The sequence below is a fragment of the Squalius cephalus genome (genome assembly GCF_949319135.1).
Source record: "Squalius cephalus genome assembly, chromosome: 3".
Lineage (NCBI taxonomy): Eukaryota > Metazoa > Chordata > Actinopteri > Cypriniformes > Leuciscidae > Squalius > Squalius cephalus.
In genome coordinates this window covers 16971872-16987849 of record NC_137124.1, presented here as the reverse complement: position 1 = coordinate 16987849, position 15978 = coordinate 16971872, and the positions used below count along the sequence as shown (strand labels likewise).

The following is a 15978-nucleotide window of genomic DNA, read 5'->3' as shown; positions in this document are numbered from 1 at the left end:
ACTATAGAAACAAGCCCATACAAAGCACAGCAGGGAAATGATATGCAGCCATACATGGGGCGGGTCAGTAGCAACAAAATGGGGCTGGTTTTAGTATGATAATGGGCAGAATGGAGTTTGGGGAAAGAAAAGGGAGGTTTTAGTTTTCAGCACGGTAAATCTGACCTTGCTTTACCTGTTTGGTCGCAGTGATCACCTGGTTCTTTGAGTCTCAAATCATTGTACTGCCTGGGTTTCCTTTGGATTTTTTTTTTTTAAACTGCTGTTTACGTTCCCACCTTTTCTCTTTTTCTTTCATTTCCTCGATACACAGGAACTTTGTAAAGATGTAAAGAAAAGTTTTCCTGATTTATGAAAGAAAAGGATGTACATACTGTATCAATTAAAGGAATGATGCATAAAGCTTGTGCACGTGTCTGAAGTTGCATGCGTACACGTACAAATGTACATTCAAAAATGACAAAGTCTGGTTAAATAAGGGCAACATTATATACCTCTTAAAGCAGTGGCCTTTGAAGGGACCTTTGATTTCAGCAAATGAAAAATTTGCACAAAAAAAGCCATAAAACAGTTCATAATCATAAGTAACATGCAAGGCTCAAATAATTTGTGCAAAACTTGATCTCATTATTGACCCCCATTACACATTCTAAAGGATCTTCTATGCCAATTCTCAGTGAGTACTGAGCATTAATTAATGATTTTGAGAAAGAACAAACAGATCGTGACCTAGCATGGTAAAATGTATCTACTCTCAGTGCCAGACCTTTAAGACAGGCTTTCAGTGATATGACATTCAGAGAGGGTAACTTATAGCTTTTAAAAACACAACAGCAACAAGCACAGAGACTGGAACATTTTTCAAGGGTGTGTTTGTATTGATAGGGGGCATTACGAAGGGGCACAAGATCTGACGCCACAGACGGACACTGAAAATCTGGGTCAGTGTGTGTGTGGACTGTGTACACGTGAGAAAGGCCAGCGGGTGCTGCTAAACGAGTTGTGAGGTGCCGTGGAAATGGAAGAGATAAGATTAACAGGTTTAAAATGGAGTGAGTGAGACTCACTAAATGAGGACTGAGTTTATTAATATTCATCAGGAGACAGACGTTCCATCATAGCAGCTGAGAAACAGATAGCACTGCCAGTAATACAGCTGAAATGAAGCCTGTTCTGGACAGAGGCTCATGTTTATTTATTCACTGAATATGTGAGTTGACAGATTTATTGAATATAAGATGCACAAACATTGAAAATGAACAAAGAACAAAGATTTATTAGCTACTTATATTCTCATGCAAAGGGATATAAGCCTCTGAACAGAGAGAAGAACAACAGAATAACAGTGAAAGGCTAAAAATTAATGAAGGGAAGCCCCCCAAAATAGAAACTGGTACGATCCAGCCTGCTCCTACCGTTGCCCTCGGATACATCAGCAAGAAACAAGAATTGGGAACTGCAGCAGCTCGGTTACCATAGTAACAGGATGGCGAGGAAGAGCGGGAGACTCAGACAGAAGTAGCTGTAGTGGTGCAGGGGAGGTTCATCTCGCACATTGAGCCCCATGACCGTCCTGTGGACAGTGAGACTTTGAGGGGCACCTGAGAATAGAAAGAAATGAACTGCCATCACTAGATCATCTATATCTATTGACCTACATCTGCTGGATCATTTAGTTTTATAGTAAATTAAAGTCAGGCTGTAGGATGGAAGGCCATCTGGAAATGTAATTCAGCTTAATTAGGTTACCAATCAAACGCTGTGACACAGCAAATCACCTTTGTAGTGGACAAATCTGTTTGATAGTCTGTCTGATATGATTAAGGCTTCTATTAGAGCAATAAAATGCTTCTGAAGCAACAACGAAGACTCTGAATAGATCACAGCATGTTCTCTACATCCAGAAGCTCGTCTTCATACTAAGATAAATGATTGTCTTTTAAATAAAGCTGTGTGGATGTTCACTTACAGAGATATTCACTTCCAAATCTGCAATGTGCTGAAGAGATTCCATGGTCGTCTTCACCAGCACTGTTCACCAACATAAGATTCACAATTTTGAATGGAAATCACTTTTTGTCTCTAAACTAATATTCTGGGTAAAATACTAGTTATGCTCTTTTGACAGCATCTGCATGTCAATTACCACCATAGTTATTAGAGCTAACTAAAATTATTAAAACTTTTTTGTTAAACTAACTGATTGCGTTTCGGGGATCTAATAAAACTAATAAAAGCACATAATAAACTACAAATTAAACTAAAATATAAAAAAGCTAAATCAAATGATCAATAAAAACTATAATAGTATAGAAATTTTATTAAAATAAGACTGATTACCACAGAAAATAATTCAGAGATAATTTACACAGAACTTATTAACTTGTATTTCACCCAGAATATTCCTTTCATGTTCATATAACAGGTCATGTGAGGTTTCCCTCACCAGCAAACTGTTCCAATTGTGAGATCTCCACTTCAAACAGCAGCTCATCATGGATTTGAGCTACCAGCCTAAAAAGATCAAGACACACAGAAACTAGAACAGAACTATCAATCTTAACGTGGGGATGTAATGACCAGACCATGACCACTAAACCATGATGCGTTTAGTTTCTGGAATGTGACGCCAATATTACATTAAAAGGTTCAGTAATCTTATTGCTCTACATTGGTCTGGATGCCATCTACTGCAGACATATCTCATAATACTCACTGAGAGGAATCGAAAGAGACTTGGAGGGAGGGGTGAAGAGATAGAATGAAGAGGGAGGGATAGAGAGATGCTAACAAAGATAAATGACTGTAATATAGAGCTGCACTGCAAGTTGAGTGATTCACACAGATAGGCTAAGAGAGAAAGACAAAGAATATCAAGGGATATGCAGAAAGAGAAAGTAAAGATATCTGTGGAGAAGAAATAATAAAATACATATATAATTTATAAACTTGTAATTTTAAAAATGTATTAGCATGTCTAAATTAGCATAAACCTAGACTAATAAATTCTGCAAAAGTACTGTTCATTGTTAGTGAATGATGCCTAATGCATTTAAGGGATTGTTCACAAAAATTATTGATTATTGATATCTTCATGTCTTTCTAAACCTGTATGACTGACTTTCTTCTGTGGAAGATAAAAGAAACAGCATTTCTCAGTGTTTACTCATTCAGGTCAGTGGTCACCAAAGCAGTTTGGTTACCAACATTCATCAAAGTATCTTCTTTTATGTTCCACAGAAGAGAGTCATACAGGTCTGGAACAACACGATGGTGAGTAAATGATGGCAGTATTTAGTGGGAACAATCTATTTAACTAATTGAACCTGAATTTCCCAAACACAAAATGTAGTATTAAGATACACATGGGATTATAAGAGGGAGTGGAAAACTGGATGGATGAATGGATGGATGTACCTGGCAGTGTTAGAGGCAGAAGACACTTGAGAGCAGATTTTGATCATGGCCATTTTGGCTAGGTCTGCAGCTGAGCCTGAAGAATCACACACAGTCATTGTGACAATCACAAATGCCACACACATTACAAACACAAGTAGAAACACACAATACCCTGTAGTACAAAGTTGACGGCCTGTCTCTCTGCTTGGTTTCGAAGGCTCCAGTCAGCAGAGTGAATGTGAGGGAGGGAACGGCGCCTTCCCATTATGGACTTCACAAATCCTAAGGCATCAATAAGAAAGAACATACACAGCAACTTATACACACTTTCAACCTTATTATACTCAGTCACTCATTCACACACAGACTCTTTACGAATCACTCATGCCAGTGCATTCCGGGGTAAGGCAGACAATAGGTCAAAAGCTTTACGCATAAACCCCTGATGGAAAAGAGTGAGGTCAGCTGGTGGACTCATTTGGAAAATCTTTTTCCCAGAAGCACAGAGACGCCAGGAGTTATGGGACACAAAGAGAGACCACTGCATGTATATGTGTAAGTGTTCAGGAATGTGTGTGGCTCAGTGTGGGCACATCATATGTACTGACAACACTAATGAGACATCACTGGAATGTGCTACTGTGTTTCTCTGCTATTGAGGATTATGAGCACGTGTGTTGTTTCTGTGTGTTTTGTCAAATGTGAAATGTTTGACTGGCGTATCCTTATCGAAGTGTATGACAGTAAGTCATCACCCGTTCATGTCACATTTCCAAGTTTGTGTGCTGAATTAACATACAGTGGCCACATATATTTGGACACTTAAAGGGATAGTTCACCCAACAACAACAAAAAAGTGTCAAAATTTACTCACCCCCAACATAATTCCAAACCTGTGTGTCTACATAACACAAAAGACAATTTTGTGAAATTAACTATTTTTGTCCATACAAAGAAAATTCAGTGGGGTCCAAAAAAAAGAGAAAGTATTATATGGCCAAAATATATATATATAAAATAATATTAAAAATAAATAAAATATTTCGGGTTCCACAGAAGTCAGTCAGTCACAGGTTTGGAACAACGCAAGTTTCAACAGAACTTTCATTATTGGGTGAACTATCCCTTTAAGACACTTCATTTTATTTCATTGCATTACATAAAATATAAAACCAATATACAATAAAACTGTATTTGCATTTCTAACCAACTGTGACCATTTCAGGGGATGTATGACATCAACTACCCTCAAATTCAGGCAGGCGTCCTAGCAGGTCAGATTAATTACCATACTATTTGACAAGCAGAAATTGTCCAAACCTCTTTTTGTAAAAGTTGTTGCATCATAAGTGAGTTTATGTTGTATTTCTTTGAAAATAAATGTCATTTAATTTGATATTTTATGAAATGACACGCATACGTTTTTGTAAATTCTGTCATCGTACGAGACACAAAAAAAGATATTTTGAATAATGTTGGTAACCAAACTATTTTGGTGACCACAGACTTCCATATGGACAAAAAAAAAAAAAAAAAAAAAATTTAATTACTCAAAATATCTTCTTTAATAGTTTCACATAAGTAAGATACAGGTTTGGAACAACATGGGTGTGAGTAAATGATGACATACTAATTTTTGGATGAACTATCCCATTAAGTTTCCAAATACCTTTTGGGGTCACTGTAGTTCAGGCCCTCCATCAAAGCATGCATCAGCAGGTAATAAGTAATTCTACTTTTCACCTCTGAGAAAGATCCTGTATCAGTCTTGTCTCTTTCACATTAAACTACATAAAATCAACTCTCCAAATCAAAAGACAGCACATAAAGTCTCCCTGAATGGAAGATTAGACACTATCAGACTCCTACTGGAACACCCTGTTCTAGAACAGAGAGAGAAAGCTCAGGCTTTAAAGCCCTTCTCAATTTCATTTTCTTGAATATCTTTCTTCCCTCTCAAAACCTGATAAATTTCCCAGCAAAATGATAGCAGGTGTTTTGTTGCTGTGCAGGAATGTCAATATCTCCAGTATTGATCGTGTAATGAGCGCACTTGGCTGGAACTTGCAGTCCTGGACCTTCAGTTTCACATTCTGAGGTGCCTGTTTGATGAGTAACTCTGAACACTCATTTTATAACCTATATGTGAATTTACAGAATGCACTAAACAAGATCATCAGCTATTAGAACAGGAACACCGACAATAAATATATATTTTTGGGATTCTATCTGACTGATTTTCTGATTGAATACAATACAATACAGTGAAACCTATGAAATGTTTGATAGCAAAGGTAATGTCTAATGTCAAAGGTAAAGTCTCAGTAATTTTTCATTGATAAGAGGGAATGCTTTCTCTCTTAGTTCGCATAATATTCATGTCCCCTTTAAATTTCAGCTGACATGGAGAAGATTTCTTTCAAGGACAATAATTTTCCACTCCATTGCCAGTTAAAAGATACCCATTGGTTGTTACTACTAACCAGTTTATATAAAAGTAAACACAAAGCACTGTACATCACAGTAGTAAGATAACTCTGTTTATCAGACTCAATATGATAATGCCTGACGAAGATGTAGCAAGCTTAAATATGCCATTACTATAGTATCTTTTCATTATTTTTAGCTTTTAAATCAATCATGATTAATCATTTATAACTATTATAATGTTAGCTTACTTCTACTTAACTGTCTTGCATTTTCCTCTATTCTACATTGGCATACAATGTATTATCATTTATCATGCCAATACAGCACACCAAACTAAATTTACATTTCAAATTTGATAATAATAGTAAATATGGCCAGTAACCTGCCTGCTGGATCTTTTTAAGCAACACTGAGGAGAACGTAGATAGAATATAAATGGCAGCAGCAAACGTAACTGTGCAGCAAAAGTTCACACAGTGGTGTAAAAAACATGATGTGTGTAATATCAGTAAAAGTGTGTCCTAACGGCAGCTCTAAACACTGAGTTTTATAAGTGAGCGTCAGCTGCTGTGCTGCCTAGTTTCTACTCTCCATTTATCACACACACCGTGTTCGTGGCAGTGCTGGATGATGTGCTGGATGAAGGCCGGCACCTCTCTGTACGTCTGTAGGAAAGAGTCCTGAAAACGGCTCGCCTCCTCTGCACTCACACCCAGAATACTTGATAACCGCTCTCTTCCTGTGTGCGATGGTGTGTGCGAGAAAGAGGGAGAGAGTGTCAGTGGACAACAGCATGAGAACAGAAATATTCCAAGCTTAAAACAGTTCAAGGTGAGACAAAAAAAGACAAAATTAGGTGAGGCACAGAATTATTGGTGAGAAAAAGGCTAAATCCATTCTCCCAATGTTGCTATGGCAACAACTACCCTGACAAAAAAAGTGATAAAAACATGAGAGCACTAAGTTTGACCACTAACTATAACTTCTGATATTGCGTAATATGTGATATAACATGTACAATGCAGTTCAAAAGTTTGGGGTCATTAAGATTTTTTTTTTAAATAAATGAATACTTTTATTTAGCAAGGACACATTATATTGAAAAGAAAAAAATACATTTATAGTGTTACAAAAGATTTGTATTTCAAATAAATTGTTCTTTTAAACTTTCTATTCATCAAAGAATCCTGAAAGAAAGTATCACTGTTTCCACAAAAATATTAAGCAGCCGACAGTTTTCAACACTGATAATAATAATAAGAAATGTTTCTTGAGCACCAAATCAGCATATCAGAATAATTTCTGAAGGAAATGCAAAAAATCCAGCTTTGCCATCACAGTACTAAATTCATTTTCTAAATATATTAAAATAGACAAGTTATATAAAATTGTATTAATATTTTACAATATGATTTCCCCCCGTTTTTAATCAAATAAATGCAGCATTGGTGAGCAAAATCCACTTCCAAAAACACAAAAAAAATCTTACTGACCCCAAACTTTTAAACAGCAGTAGTTTTCTTTTTTTACCCCATTTTATTATCCATCAGGCAAAAATTCTAAGTCATCATCATTCAGCCGACCTGTCTTCATTACAGCACACGATTTAAGGCATTATCATGTCCACAGCACAAGTAAGCTGTGTGCCATAGTTCAATACTAAAGTCTAATGGTTGGTTCAGATCTCTAACCCTAATTATAGTGTTGATAATAACAGTGATGCTTAGAAAGCAGCACTAATAAAAACCCAAGAAACACTGTAGCATTAGACATAGGGTAGCTACTTGCATTACTCAAACCATCAAAATACAAAGAATTTGACATCAGTCCAACTACAGTAACAACTAGCCGCATGACATGCAACTTGCTTTACGCACAGTGACCTGTTGAATAACATAGGACAGAGTTCATATACAAGAGAGACTCAGGCTCATTTTCATCTGACCTTCTGTCTGCCTGTAATTGAGATTATTTATAGACAGAGATGGAGAATGAATATATCAAGCATGTGAGCAGGGAGATGAAGATGGCAAGAGGTACGCAGAAGTAATGAAGAGTGTGTGTCTGCATTATCACTGGTTGAGATCATTTGCTCTCTGGTGCTCCTCCTTTTGCCTAATTACTCCAACCTCTCCACCTCTAAATCATCCTTCTCTCTGGGATACTCAATAGTTAGCCTCTTATAGTCTGACCCAATTGTGTGTGTGTGTGTGTGTGTGTGTGTGTCCACCCCTCCCCCTCACCTATGAGTGTGTGTGTTTGTTTTTGATTATCTTCCATGCTACACCTCCTTTTAATATTCTGTAACCATGGCAATCCATCGCTTTCTGCAAGATTATCAACATATGCTGACACTGTGGCGCTCTCACCCCTCTTCTCTCTCACTTTCTACCAGCACTCAGTCACTCAATATTGCCTTCCTCATGCTGTTTCTATTTCTCAGTTTTCCTGAGATGACAGTATGGTAGAAATGAACATGTTTCGCTCTGTCGCATCAAGCTTTGTGTCTTTGTAAGAGTGCAATAAATGTCTTATTCAGCAACTTAATGCTCACAAGCACTTTTTAGTGAGCCACTTGTGAGACGCTGGACTGAAAAATATAAATGAGAAAAAACAAGCAGAGATAGGTTCTAGCTGACCCAGTTAAAGTAAAGTAGAACAGTGACACCCTCCTTCAGTCCCTCTCTCTCCTCCACAAACACATAATAAGATTCTTTTCAGGCTGTAGTCATGGAAGCCAGATTCTGGGAGATCTCTGCTAGCAACCACTATGAACAATAAGCTCTCTGCACTTGACTTATAGAGCAAAGCCCTGCAGTCTGGGTCACAACTTTTCTTTGAAAATAAATGTATGTATCTCTGCTTTGCCTATTCCACAATCATTCCTGTCAGGATGATATTCAAATACAGATAAGTATTTTTGTGTTTTACTCCAACTTGGGACTGTGCACGTTCTTTCAGTGCTTTCAGGGTGTTTTCTTGCAGCTCAACAGTAATTAGTAACATGGTATTTACAGCTCAAGGGAGTCGCCATGAGCAAAGATGGCAGCATGCAAGACTTCACAAGACTGCTTGAAACAGCCACTGGAGAGAAGGTTGCGTGGTCAAAGTTAGCAAAAAAACTAATTCCTTACAGCACTTTTTAAGGCTAGAGTTGCAATGTAAAATAAATGATGAATATTGAAATGTTCTGTTATTTCTCTAGATTGAGGGGACGGCGTACATGCATTATGGGTAACATGGTTCTCACCAGCTCCATAAACCACAGAGTAGACGATACGCTTGGCATGCTCTCTGTCCTCCAAACTCACTGTGTCCTCGCTCACACCCTTCCTAAAGACAGAGACATAGACATTTATGTAATGAAAGTGCCAGCAGTGCTGGTATGCTGGAGGCATCAGTGTTTGTGACAGGGAATCAGAGGCTGCCAGCAGATGTCTTACTGCATTAGAGAAGCGGCTAGTGTTAGGTCAGCACTTAGACTTTATAATATCAAAATCTTGGCTCTTTGTGGCAAGCAACACACAAACATAAAAGAAGGAACATGCAAACAGAAATACTGGGATGATCTGGGGTCATTAGAAAGTAAGTTACAGAGTGGGGGCACAAATCCATCCTCACACACATACAGTACTGGGCTCATGTCAGCAATCACATCACACTTTGTCTTGACAGGCCTGTCTCCGTGTGCTATGGTAACTGTGGAGATGTGAGCATCAGAATGATCAGCTCTCATCTCTCTGTCTTGCTCTCTGTCTGGTTCACTGCACACAGCCGCAGGGTGAAAAACACAGACTGGTACTGCAGGACTCTTTGCCCTCTTCACAGCCTGTTTATTACCCTTCATGTGTGTGACAAATGGAACATCTAGCATTCTTTAAACACTTTTTACTTTACTCTCTGGGACTAATATCTTTTCATTTGTTAGCATCAACACAATTAAAAAAAATTACCTAGCACTTTCATTAAAATATAAAAGACATCAGTATAATATAGATTTGCCTCAAAACAGTAATATTGTAAAATTGTATTACAGTTTAAAATACAATGGGTTTAAACAGGAATAAATTACATTTTAAAATATTAAAATAGAATATTTTAAAATGTAATTTATTCCTGTGATGGCAAAGCTGAATTTTCAGCAGCCATTACTCCAGTTTTCACTGTCACATGATCCATCAGATTTAGTGCTTAGGAAACATTTCTTATAATTATCGTCAATGCTGAAAACTGCTTAATATTTATGTGTACACATTTGATGTTGATACATTTTTCTTTCTGACCCCAAACATTTTAGTGTATATGTGTCTCTAAAAACAAATATGTACAGATCAAAATGATAAAAATAAAAGCAAATATGTGTTCTGTATAAGTGTTGGGATGGTGACAGTCATACTGTGTGTGTATATGGTGTGACACTCTTACGGTGTGTGTACCCACCATTGGGCCGCCAGCATAGTGAATGCGTCTGCCTCAGGTTTCTGAAAGATTCTCAGTAACTGTGGGTCAGCTGACAGGTGAGCCAAGAGACGCAACTCCACCTGACAGAAATCTAAAAACACACAGAGACATAATGACCTCCAAATATACTCTTCAACCACACAACATTTTTTAGAACTCTCCTTCCTAATAACAAGATAAAGGGGGAAAAGTTAGCAGTGAATGGTGTGTGTTGGCATCTCTCCATAAGTGCACCTATCAGCTTCTCCGTCAGACAAAAGAGAATATGAGAGAGGATAAGTAAGGATAAGTTAAGGGAGGAGAGAGAGAGTGAGAGAGTGAGAGAGAGAGAGAGAGAGAGAGAGAGAGAGAGAGAGAGAGAGAGAGAGAGAGAGAGAGAGAGAGAGAGAGAGAGAGAGAGAGAGAGAGAGAGAGAGAGAGAGAGAGAGAGAGAGAGAGAGAGAGAGAGAGAGAGAGAGAGTGAGTGAGTGAGTGAGTGTGTGTGTGTGTGTTTATACTGAAGTGACTGCCAGAGCAGCACTGACTCACCTTCATCCACACCAACACTGGCACCCAACACAGTGCCATATCCTGTTTTTGGACTATAAAATAAACTATGTGCCGTGTATTAGTGTTTGATTATGTTGAATTTAAACTGTTATATCAAGTCATTTGAGAGTATGCCGAGCTTTATTTATTAAGAGAGATTCTGAGAAGAGAAAGAATTATTTGGTTGTTATTTTCCTTTACTGATGTGTTGGTGTGCGTGTAACAACATTTTTTGGGAAGGAGGGAGAAGTGGCTCATCTTTGGCAGAAGCAGCAGCTCAAGTGAAAGTTAATTTGATCTAAATTGTCCATCAACTGAGCGGTCGAACGGACAATGAAGATTGAGCTCTGCAGTTTGGATGCATTTCATTTCTAAAAAATTAAGACAAATCAATTTGTTTATGTGTTTCCCCATGTACGATAACAGAACATTAATGGATAATGAATAAATGAACAGTGTGAATCTAATTATGAAAGAGCAGCATGCGGCCAAGCCGAGGGACACAGTGTCAGTCAAAGAGCCAGTGAAGATTATCTGTCATTTCCTCTGCTATTGATACGTGAGTCAAATGGCATGACATAATGTCAGTTCATATTTCATAGTCCTTTCTTTATAAATTGAGTCTAATAAAGCCTCATTAATTAAACCTGAAATCCTGACTAACCAGGCTTGAGGCAGTATGTGTATCTTTTGTCTTTCGATGGAAAGAACAATAAAGTGAATATTATGAAATTAAATGACAGTTTAAACTTCAATCATTGACATTTGAAGAGAGTTTTTTTTAAGCTAAATAAGACAACAATAATCATTTAAGATAGTTTGATGCTTCAATGAGGACCAGATGGCAACTTTGGATAAAACTACATTAAACTTTGCCCTAAATGAGCTTCTTTAAAGGGGTGGTATAATGCCCTTTTCACAAGATGTAAAATAAATCTCTGATGTCCCCAGAGTGTGTATGTGAAGTTTTAGCTCAAAATATCCCACAGATATTTTTATATAGCATGTTAAAATTGTCACTTTTTGAGGGTGAGCAAAAACGCACCGTTTTGTGTCTGTTCCTTTAAATGCAAATGAGCTGCTGCTCCCGGCACAGAGGGCGGAGCTTCAACAGCTTGCACTCACACAGACATGCACTGAAAATGTCAAAAACGTTTAGCCTTTTATGTTCAAACCGGATTCAGACAATGATGGACACGAGGCTCAAGAAGAAGTGACAACATGTAGAATGCAACAGGACGTTTCTGAATGGTTAGTTGATGAATTTATGTAGCTTATGTGAAGTTATCTTCTAGTCATTGATTAGCCTATTCTGTCTTGATAATCTATAAATTGTGTACTGGGGGCGTTATGTACATTTTAGGGTTGGTGATGTTACTAACCCTGGAGGAATATCATGTAGTCCCCCTACCAGCCGTTTGTTGTAGTCCTTAAAAAGTGATTTCTTTAAAAGCAAATATCTCCCTTTGCTTTGAACTTTGAACATTGTAACTTTGCAGATGTTGTTTATGCTCAAACAGCAACATAACACACTAAAGTGAAATCATAATCAACCACCCCTTTAAATAAGCCACAGTCAATCTTTTCCAGTGGTATGATGGCTAGAAACAAAATAACAAAGAACAAAGTAAAGATTAATCTAATAGGCCTAAAGTATAGATGCAAATCTCCATAACTGAATTCCATTTAGAGCTACTTAGGGAAGTTTGTCAGATTAAATCTATTCCTGTACTAGCTTCCCATTTTTATTAGCAGTTTATTAAATGCCAATGTCCTTGTGTCAGCATATCTTTTTATTTCAGTTCCCAGAATAATGATTAGCATGTGTATGTAACATATGAAGTCAACAACTCTACAGGCAAATATATTGACTTACTGATTTAGAATTGCTGTTCGATCTTGTGCATTTCTAATTAAAACCTCACTTATAAACCATGGAACAAACTAGAATTCAGAAGAAAATGTGAGTGGAGCTTGCTTTTATACATTTTTTCGCCATATCGACTGGAAAATCAATGGCACACCAGACAAGTGGTGCGAGATGAGTTATGTGCTATGGTTTAAAAATTTGGTGTTTTGAAGAGCCCTAACCTTAAGTAGGAGCAAACACCAATATTCATAGTTTTCTTATGTCCTTTCCTTTTAGTGTCAGATGTTGACTATGGTCCAAAACTAAATATCTAAGCATAAGAGCAAATTCCCTTTACTCCGAGCCATCTAAATTAAGATCTATTAGATAACATATTGAAGAGCAGTGGTTCTGTTAAGATGAGTCTGGTCTTAACGCAAAAATAGTCCCACATTGATTTCTAAATTAAAAGGTGGTCTAAACATAGACATACAAAATCAATGACTTCATAAGCAGTGTGCTCAGTTATCAGATAGATGTGTTTCCCTGTTCACACAGATGCAAGCTCCCTGTATGATTGATTTGACAAGACACGCAATTGATCTGGTCTGAGCTAAACAGAATATAAATAGTAATATTTATATACTATTTATTTATTAATTTAAATAGCTTTTATTTTTATTTTAGCTTTATTTAAATTTTAGTAATTTTGATTTTGTTTGACTAATTTATTTTTATTTCAGTTTTAGTAATTTTAGCACTTCAACATCACAGCACTTCAAACTTATTTTATTTCATTACTTGCAAAGGCAACATTTCTAATTTTAGTAGTTTTAGTTAAAAATAAAAACACTGAATACAACCAACAAATATATGAATGTATAAAAACAAGTCTAAGCTACCCTTTGTTTCTATATTATACAAGCTCAAATGTAATAATTAAACAAATGTAAAAATGTTCCAGACAGTTAAGCTTTGGTTCTTATATGGGAGATTCAGATTTGAATCCATCCTCTCCTCTTTATCTCGCCAATACAATCTCCTCTCACTACTGTCTTCATGCTAAAAAAAAACCCTCGGAAAAAAAAAGCCCCCTCAAAAATGCTGTGGCTCTATCTAGGTTGTTGTTTGATGCACCTCTCTCCTCAGTAAGCGGAAAGAGGGCTTCCAGTAAAACATTTATTGAAAGGTGGTATTGACTGATGGAGCAGTTAAGAAAAAGGTTGCAAGGCCTTTTGGGAATCATGGTTTTAGTTGAAAAGTACCTGATATGAAAGGATAAAGTGAAGTATTATTATATCTGATCTGAAGGCTCAGTGGAGAGTTCAGGAGAGATGCAGGGGATAAAATAGAGGGTTCTGTTCATTCTGTTCTAAAGAGGCCACCAGACAAGGGGGGAACGAGGGATGACTTTGTCCTCATTCTAGCCTCTCTGTTCTCCTTCTGGAAACAGCCGTACACATCGTACGATTGGATGTGACAAGGCCACCACAGGGACAGGAACTCACACTGCTTCTGAACCAGCCCCCGCGCAAACACACACACATACACACCAAATATGCATATGTCAGCAAACACATAAAATGAATGAGTCCTCCTGAGACTTAAAAATATCAAAGAGACAAACGCCAATTAAGTGATCTCACATCACATCCCTGTGTCCCTATTTCCCTCTCATACACACAGAGTTTAAGGGGTTTGTATAACTTTGTTGTCCGGCCAAAGGATGAGATTGTGGGCCAGAACAGGCTGTTTCAAAGGTTGTGAGTACGCTATTGCCATGGGGTTTGAAGGCTGGCCTCTTCTACTGCAGGTTACGTTGTCCTTGCCATGACACAGTTATGTAACAACACACTGACACACCTCACACACACTCAGTGCTGTCAGAACAAACAAACACATACCCAGACGTACAAGTGCTTGTCCTAAAAACACCATTATTGTTGTGCACTTCACATCACAAACCTTTACAAACTAAATAAAACATCAACAAGAGGTTTCGAAAAGAGAAGTTTGGCTTTTCAGAGACACTCACCTGCAGAGAGGAATGTCCAACCCTCTCGTGGAATGAACATGGCACGTGGGTGCACAGTCACTACATCAGGGTTCTTTCCTATACACACAACAATAACAATAAAATCATATCATCAGTTAAAACACATAATACAAATGAGTCTTCTTAACACAATATATGGTATTGTATCACAGTATTTTTGTTTAAAACCTTGTGACTGAAACATTATAAATACAATGTAAGCTCTAAAATCACAAAGCAATGTAATCAGGGATGCTTGATATAGTACACACATAGTTATTAGGTGATATAATTTCTCTTAAATTTACATTTAGGTGACTTTTTTCCATCATCTAAAGCTGACTTAACGTTAATTGTTAGAAACACCACTAACTGAATAACACTGTTTTTAGCAAATCCCAAAATGAATATCTTTTGCTTTCATACTGTGCATTATAATGCTGTGGCAACTAAATTTACTTGTAGCATTTAAAATGACTGATTTTAGTTTTTAGTATTTTTAATTTACTTAAAGCTGCAGTCCGTAGTTTTTCTTCTTTGTCGCCATCTCTGTTCGAAATCTGCAATCGCAGTTATTCGAGGAATTTTCAACTTTACGTGGGTTGTGCCTCGGCAGGGCACAGCGCGGATGAATCCAATGTTTTGAGGAGAATGTGTATATAGCCTAAAGAAAGCTCTATAGGCATATATTTGTATTTGAAATGGGAGCATAAGATTAAAAATTGTTTTTGTATTCATACTCTATCAACAGAAGACCCTTTCTCTTACAAAAGCCTTGTGTAGACCCTAACTGGGGTTAAGTGACGAACTGAAAAAAAAAAAAACGTAGTGAATCGCAGTTGAAATTAGATTAAGATGCCCAAATTTTACTCCAGATCAAGACTTGAGTAGCCCATGACAGATCTACAACTATAGACACCAGTCTTCAGTGTCCTTCAGATATTATTTAAAGGGTTAGTTCACCCAAAAATGAAAATTCTGTCAGTAATTACTCACCCTCATGTTGTTCCAACCCCGTAAGACCTTCGTTCATCTTCGGAACACAAATTAAGATATTTTTGATTAAATCTGAGAACTGGCTCACCCTCCATAGGCTTCTAAGGCATTATAACTTGCTGGCCCAGAAAATGTATTAAAGAGATCGTTAATATAGTCCAAGTGACTACAGTGGCTCAATCTTAAGTTTATAAAGCGACGGGAATACTTTTTGTGCTCAAAAAAACAACAAAAATAACGACTTTATTCCACTATTCATTTCCTTCTCTCTGGGCCTCGA

At 37.3% G+C, this 15978-nt stretch overlaps 1 protein-coding gene across 5 annotated transcripts in view; it reads right to left on the bottom strand.

Moving 5' to 3' along the window:
* Positions 1-476: 476 nt before the first annotated feature.
* poln (polymerase (DNA directed) nu) overlaps positions 477-15978 on the bottom strand; it is a 39657-nt gene continuing 24155 nt past the window's right edge. For 2 of the 5 annotated variants that reach the window (XM_079865175.1, XM_079865176.1), the window contains exons 17-25: positions 14703-14780; positions 10270-10381; positions 9080-9162; positions 6437-6568; positions 3571-3681; positions 3418-3493; positions 2447-2514; positions 1970-2031; positions 477-1601 (exon numbers count right to left, since the gene is read on the bottom strand). In XM_079865175.1, coding sequence (XP_079721301.1) covers positions 1509-1601; positions 1970-2031; positions 2447-2514; positions 3418-3493; positions 3571-3681; positions 6437-6568; positions 9080-9162; positions 10270-10381; positions 14703-14780 — 815 coding nt within the window. In that variant the 3' untranslated portion in view covers positions 477-1508. Of the gene's footprint in view, positions 1602-1969; positions 2032-2446; positions 2515-3417; positions 3494-3570; positions 3682-6436; positions 6569-9079; positions 9163-10269; positions 10382-14702; positions 14781-15978 lie in introns of those variants that run through there. The other 3 variants (XM_079865177.1, XR_013820437.1, XR_013820438.1) reach the window with 3 other exon arrangements.